The sequence below is a fragment of the Pygoscelis adeliae genome, unplaced genomic scaffold, assembly GCF_000699105.1.
Source record: "Pygoscelis adeliae isolate BGI_AS28 unplaced genomic scaffold, ASM69910v1 Scaffold359, whole genome shotgun sequence".
Classification (NCBI taxonomy): Eukaryota; Metazoa; Chordata; class Aves; order Sphenisciformes; family Spheniscidae; genus Pygoscelis; species Pygoscelis adeliae.
The window spans coordinates 1367055-1374182 of NW_008825553.1; the positions used below are offsets into that span (position 1 = coordinate 1367055).

Genomic DNA, 7128 nt, shown 5'->3' on the forward strand with positions numbered 1-7128 from the left:
CTCTTGGGCGTAGGCCCCGGTTTGGGGAGCGGGAAGGCCCGTGGCTGCGGCCGCCGTTTCCTTCGGTCGCCACAGGGGTGGGCAGAGTGTGTCGGGACCGAACGGGACCAGACCGGTGCGTGCGTGGGGCCGAGGCCCGGTCCTCACGGCCCTCCTTCCTCACGGGGCTGCCCAGAAACCTTCGGAGTATCCTCAGCTTGCTTCTTGGGTTTTTAACTGTTTATAATCACTAATAACTTCCCTTTTTCCCTAATTGAGTGCAGCGGTGAGCTTTGCAGACAGCCCTCCTTAGTGCGTGGCTGGTTGCGATCGGCCCGCTGTGGGTAACGCGGGGTGAGCAGTCGTGGATCTGACTGTCCGCAATCGGGGCTGAACAGGTTCAAAATCAAAATGTGTGTTCAGCTGGGTTTGTTCCCTAAGGGGAGCACTGCCTTCTCAATTTCGGACCTCTCTTTGCAACGTACCCAGATGCTTAGAAAGTAGAAACTGGAAATTCTGTGTAGTCTTGTTTCTAAGCCTCAGAGTAAGAACCACTCCTGCTTAAAAGCAGTCTTGATGATGTTACATGCTATCTATAGATCTAGCACTTGCATTATTTGGGGAAGTCTTGGGTTCAGCTGTGGATAAATCTTACAACGCACAAAAAAAATGAAAGAGTGAGAACGGTTATTATATCTGGAAATCTGGGGAGGTTTCATCTGAGGAAAATTAGTTAGCCTGAACTTAATCAGGTTCTCCAATTAGTGTCTGTTAGATTTACAAATGAAAGCTTGCATGAAACAGCAACTACTAAGATCTGGTCTGAGAATTAGACTTTTAAATGGGGATTTGATAACAGTTCACTGTTTGGTTGGGGCTTTTTTTAATTAAAAAACCCCCCACATTCTGCAAGAAAAGGAACAGAGGAAAACCCCTGCACTTGTGTGACAGTCGTATCTGCTTCTAGGTTTGAAGGCTTAAATACAATCCCTGGCCTAAGAGAAAACTAGACTTTTTTTTCCTGAAGAAAAATCATGTGTAAGGTCACATCTGGGGGTTTGGAGGCAATGCACATTTCAGCTCGCTGTGTAATGTACTAGTGGGCTGAGTACCCTCAGCTGTAAAATTCAGTAGAAGTTAACCTGAAGCATGGAAGTTTAATTTACTTTACAGCTGTTTTCATTTCATTTCATTCACTTTTCATCATTACTGCAGCATATTATTTGAGGATGAATGAAATGCTTGGTGGCGTACACAATGAGGAGGAAGAAACATGGTTCTTCCCAGAAAAGGCCAAAGTCCACGCTTTCTGCAAGGACTGTAATCCCTTGGCTTCACTGGCTGAACGTAACTCGTATCAGTTAATGAGGCAAGCGGTGTAGGATTGAACTCTGAACTTCCCCCGTCTCCCCAGTGACAGTTCTGACAGCGAACAGCTTAAATGACATGCATTTAGTATCTTGTTCTGAATATCCGAGCCTGTGCACAAGCGTTGCCAAACTGCTGTCAAGTGAAAAACTGAAGTGAGAGAGGCAGTTCTCCCTTTTCTACCGCAGCATCGCCGGGGACGCCTGGCAGGGTTGAAGCACTCCCGGAGGTGGCCATGTTTCCTACCGCCAGGAAGTGAGTGAGTGTTGCTCAAGCCCAGCAGCTATGGCAGCCGATGAGAGGGACTACAACCTGACGGAGGAGCAGAAGGCGGTCAAAGCCAAATACCCACCGCTCAATAAGAAGTACGAATGTGAGTGTTTTTAACGCTGTCCTGATGCAGCGTACGTGTGACAGTACAGTCACGAGGGGGAGGGGGGGGAAGGAAGATAGCAGGATATGCCTTTTAGGCACATGTGGGGTTTCTTAATACGCCGGTATCGTATGTGTTTGGACTGTGGGATGCATCTGTAGTTGAATTAATAGACATGAGATGTCTACAGTTTTCTTTATTGCAGATAAATGCCTCTTGTTATAGGTGCTAAAGAAATCATGATAGAAATAAATTAGTTAAGTCTCACCTTGAAAACTTTCCCCTTTCAAGCTATTTCTTAGCAAGGCAGTACATTTTTCTGCCTCTCTTATAGAGGAGTTGATGTTCAAGAGGGTGTTGGTCTTCTGCGTGGTGTTTTTTCTCCTACGTACACTACTGAAAGATCAGTTATCTCTCCATTTCCCCACCCCTGGAATGTCTTCTAAGAACACGTCAAGCAAGTGGCTGGCAGCCCAAGGGCCAGTTTAAGGCGCTCACAGGAGACCAGTGTCTGACTGTTTTCTATTTCAGCCGTGTCTGTCTGGAGGGACAGTGCCTATTACTCTGTCAGAATACATATTTTTAGGATGCGTTCAGATCTTTATGTGATAGCAGTGCAGAAATATGGTGACATATTACAATAGTCACACTGTTTCCATAACTGGAAGAGGGTTTATTCTTCTTTTACATTCACTGGAATTTGTTTGCCTTAGAGACCGTTGTTGAGAATCCATTAATAGTCCGTGAAGGATCTAAACGGCATCAGAACAATCTTTCAGTTAGAGTGATCGTGACTTGGCATTTATTTTACACCCCAGGTTAGCTCTGTTTCTGCCAACCTGGTATCATTTTGCATTTCTCTCATTCCTGTAAATGAATATAAATGATAGTCATGTAAAACTTGATACATGGTTGGGATGTTAATCGTACCTTATTAGTGAAGATTGCCTTCTATTTTCTATTACATAGTTTTTTCAAGTTCTCCTTTTTGCATAATGGGTGTTTTTGGGTGTGGACAGGTATATTTGTTCACTGAGCTGGAAATATTTGCAAATCTCACCCTCTGCGTGAATAATTTTCAGTCCTGCAGACTTCAGCAAAAACTCTTTACACCTGGTTAAAGTTTCTTTTTATTGCAGTTAACTTGTAGAAGCCTGTTGTGTTACAACAGCCATACCTTGCACACAGAGCTGTACACGTAGGGCACTGACATAATTATATTAAACACTTTTTCTGCTTGGCAGAAATAATCCAAGATTCCACCTGTGCTAACTTCTTCTAATATACTGGAAAATAGATTATCACTGATTCACATCTGAAAACGAATGCAAAAAGTTCTTGTTACAACAACAGTATCTGATTTCCTTTTCTTTAATCCTCATTTTTAAAATATGTTTGGTGATGTCGTGCCTTTTCTTTTTCCTTCCCCCTCAGATTTGGATCACACAGCGGATGTGCAGTAAGTATGGGCAGCCGGGATTTCTCAATATGACAAATTGATTATTTCTTACACTTACATAAATCTGGAACACCTGTCGAAGACTGGTTGCAGATGTACACCTTATGGAACTATGAAATGTCACACACTGGGGTTTTTGATGGTCAATTTTGTTTCTGCTCTTGGGAGAGTATAGAATCACGTTTAGTTTCTTTTCTAATGTAATACTTCTGTGGTGCTTCTGATTAAGCCTCTGTTACTTGGAAATGTCTTTTGAAATCTCCTTTTAATCTCTTCCTTTTAAACCAAATTTCTTCTGAGTAGTTCACTTTTATAGACATCAATTAGCCAAATTAGGAAAGAACTTTCTTGTTGTCTGGTAAAACACACGCTTTCCATATTCTCCCAAGAAACTCTTCTCACAAACCGCAAGAAGGAAAATCTCTTGTAATCTGCCCAAATGCGTAGGTACAGAAAAGCAAGTATTTTTGTTCATTCGCTTCCTCTGCATTAATTCTCACGTTCTGATTTCTCACCTGCATATTACTTTGGGATTATTTTGTTGTTGTTGTTGTTACGGTCTGGTAAATTATCCCGTGTCTTTTTAGGCTGCATGCCTGGGGAGACACTCTGGAAGAAGCATTTGAGCAGTGTGTTATGGCCATGTTTGGCTACATGACTGATACAGAGACCGTGGAACCTGTGGATGCAGTAGAGGTAGAGGCAGAAGGTAAGGCTGTGTTGACTTTATATTGGAACTGTATGAACCCTGAGGAAGAAGAGTACCAAAATTTTGAATCTTTAGATGTAGTTTTGTTGCAGTTAATTAAAATCTAATTAAGCATCACTAATCTGAATCCTCTAATAGTGCAGAAGCTGTACATCTGATGTACTCTTAAAAACGTTTGAGTGTTCTTGCTGAGACAGTCAACTGACTCTCCTCTGTGCTTCAACATGCAGGACATGACATGTTGTCTCTTCTTTTCCACTTCTTGGATGAGTGGCTGTATAAATTCAGTGCTAATGAGTTCTTCATACCCAGGGTAAGTGTTCCGTTTTGTTCTTTTTCCACGTGTAGGTTGAGGCTGTTCTCTGATAATACCAGCTCTGAATGCAATGTTACTTCAGGAAAAAACGGGACACAACAGATCACTTAAGCACAACACACGGAGAACTGAAGATACCAGGGCAGAAGGACTTGAGAGACAAATTGTTAAGCTCTGTTATCACAAACACCAACCATTGGCTGCCGTTATAGGTCGGGGCAGCTCTGCTGCTTTCGTGTTCCAAGTAGCAGTGTATCTCTTTGAGGCCATTCAGATTCCCTGGTTTTAGATTTGATTTAAAGAGTGGAATATAACCCTTGTAAATGGGGTTTACTGAGATTTTCTGCCTGATAGATAGAAGATGTTACTGACGTATTTCTCCTCTTGATTTCTCTGCAGGAGGTGAAAGTGCTTTACATTGACCGAATGCAATTCAAAATAAGATCAATTGGGTGAGCTTAAACGATCATTTGAGTAATGAATATCTTCACTGAAAACGCACATATTGCCTTCAGTCACCACTCTGAAATACTGTTGATGTGCCAGAGTTCACTGATGCTTCCTAAAAAGTGGATTGTGGGCTTTTTTTTTTAGTTCCTTTGAGGCTTTAAGTGAAAGTCTCGCTGTCCTATGCTCATCATTGAAACAAGTTATAACATTTGATAAATATTACCAAAATTCCAACCACCTCTCTTCTTTTTGCCTTTAAAGGTGGGGAGAAGAGTTCTGCTTACCCAAACACCCTCAGGTATGCAGTGGTTCATCTGTACATCTTCTACCTTTTAGGGGTAGGATGGGGATGGGTGGTGTCTTTTAAATCAGTCCTCGAAGTTCTCAGAGGTCCAAGTATAAACACGTCTGAATGGTATCACAGGCACTAAACTTGAGATCTCACTTTCTGCCTGGTTTTTGTGAATACGTTCCTGAAGCTGTTGACCTGGGCATCTGACGCTTCCTCAGCACTAGCAAAACTCAACAGTTGGCTTCCTTTTTTGTGACACTGATAACACAGTAAACCAATCTATATCCAGAATGCATACATGGGTTTGGTTTTCACACTATTATCACAGCTTTTTGCTTAGTTATTACCTCCCCCCCCAAAAAAAAAGAATTACTAGGAGTGAATCCTTATCTCCCCGCCAGCTGTGTCAGTATTAGCGTAGCAAACGTTGATGTTCTGTCGGAGGTAAGAGGAGGAATTTGTAGTATTCAAGAGGCAGTAAAATACGGGAAGAGTTACTCACTGTTTGGCCTGGCCAAGTCTTGCCATTAGTGTGCCAACTTTCTTATTCATCGGAACAAATACAGTTACAGCTTTTCAGGGAGAAAAACTATTAAACTGGATAGCATTTGTAGAAGGTGGTAAATATTGTATTATCATGAACTGCTACGAGGGATGTCATTTAGAAAATCCATGGGTTTGTGTCTTTTCTCTCTAGGGCACAGAGGTCAAAGCCATAACTTACTCGGCAATGCAGATCTGTGAAGACGAAAAGCCAGAAGTCTTTGTCATCATTGACATTTAAAGCAAGAAAAGTGTGATCAAGTGGATACTTGTCATTGGCTGGCAAAAGTCCCTTGAAAACTGTAATCCTTGTGGAAGTAACTAAGGAATTGGCAAATTCAAATCATAAACTGAAGGGAGTAATTGCGGGGAATGTTAGTCTCTTTTTTGACTTGAGGATGGTGAGCCAGACCAATTCCTGCATGCCAGGAAAAAAAGAACTAGTTGGGGTTTGGGGAGTGTTGAGAAGAAGAAAGAGTGCTGTAGGGGTTGAAAGTCTCTCAGAAATGCTGGTACTCATCTTTTAAGGCTGATACATGTGCTAGGAGCTATACGAACTGAACAGAGAAATTACTGGAGCTGCTAGCCAAAATACTACTTTTTTTGTAGCGTGGCAGGAGATAATGTTATTCTATATGATTTCATTTGCAGATTTAAATATTCTAATTCTGAGGTGACATCCCTCCTCCATATTATATAAAGGGTCCAAAATATCTGCAGTGGGTCGGATTTAATGTAGAAAAATTTCTGACTGTTCAAAGGACATCTAAGAAAGTATACCAATTAAAAAACCAAACCACTACACCTTCTAGACTACTTAAAAAGTCATGCCAGCAGGTGGTGCTGAATTGCTGTAAATAAATTTCGACATGAAATCCTAAAGCATGTGACCATGTACATGGAATCCTAATAGCATCTGTTATCACTCTAAAAGGTAGGCAGCTTTGCTGCCGCCGTAGAAGGGGACACACCAGATTCTCTGCGGGTTCACTCCCAAGTGTCTTGCAAAAGCTGATTCTCTTCTTTTAAAAAGCAGACCGTTTGAATCAGCTTCCATTTCTCCCTTTAGAAAGGACAATACAGCCCTTTATTTAACGTCAAAGGATTATGGACTTCACTGAATCGAAATCAATCAAAAACAATCAAAAGTGTGTTTTGTTTTAGATCGCAGGACAGCAAACGTGCGTTACCTGCCGTTGGTATTTAAATGTGAGAGCGGCACAGCGAGTAAGGGATGGTCGGTGCTGGCCTGACCTGCTTTTTTATTGTAAATGCTACAAGTGCCTCACCTCTGGAGGTAGTGTCTCATCTTTATTTTGTTGTAAAGTCATCTTAAATAGATCTGGTTTTATACCCACGTTGTGAAGATTGAGGGATAAAATCCCTTTTATTTTTTGAGAAAGCGTCAATGCTGAAATAAAACTCGGACTGAAAGAATTAACGGATTTGTGTGTGAATAATTTTGGCCAGTGGATTTTTAACACCAATGAATTACATTTGTGCTTTGTTCTCCGCTAAGGTGAGCAGACTATTTTGTAAATAAGAATGACGATACGCCTGTGTGATGGGACAAAAATCGGTATGATTTTTCACACACCGGCTTTTCTTCCCTCCTCAGGAGCCAGCCCCAGGGCTCCAG

General features: G+C 41.8%; 1 protein-coding gene across 4 annotated transcripts; it reads left to right on the forward strand.

Moving 5' to 3' along the window:
* The first annotated feature begins 34 nt into the window (after positions 1-34).
* ZBTB8OS (zinc finger and BTB domain containing 8 opposite strand) lies at positions 35-6924 on the forward strand. 4 transcript variants are annotated; one of them, XM_009332158.1, is made up of 9 exons: positions 35-115; positions 259-377; positions 1208-1720; positions 3155-3179; positions 3767-3888; positions 4119-4201; positions 4604-4656; positions 4916-4952; positions 5644-6924. In XM_009332158.1, the coding sequence occupies exons 3-9, from the start codon at positions 1633-1635 to the stop codon at positions 5728-5730; spliced, it is 495 nt and encodes a 164-aa protein (XP_009330433.1). In that variant the 5' UTR covers positions 35-115; positions 259-377; positions 1208-1632; the 3' UTR covers positions 5731-6924. The 4 variants fall into 4 exon arrangements, with proteins under 4 accessions (XP_009330433.1, XP_009330435.1, XP_009330436.1 ...); XM_009332160.1 differs by having other exon boundaries at positions 259-333; XM_009332161.1 differs by having other exon boundaries at positions 259-291.
* The last annotated feature ends 204 nt before the right edge of the window (positions 6925-7128 follow it).

Excerpts from the sequence above, each read along its gene's own strand:
- ZBTB8OS (XM_009332158.1), top strand. The coding sequence starts at position 1,633 with ATGGCAGCCGATGAGAGGGACTACAACCTGACGGAGGAGCAGAAGGCG. Across the intron at positions 3,180-3,766 it reads GATCACACAGCGGATGTGCA|GCTGCATGCCTGGGGAGACA; the intron begins GTAAGTATGGGC and ends GTGTCTTTTTAG. Across the intron at positions 4,202-4,603 it reads ATGAGTTCTTCATACCCAGG|GAGGTGAAAGTGCTTTACAT; the intron begins GTAAGTGTTCCG and ends ATTTCTCTGCAG.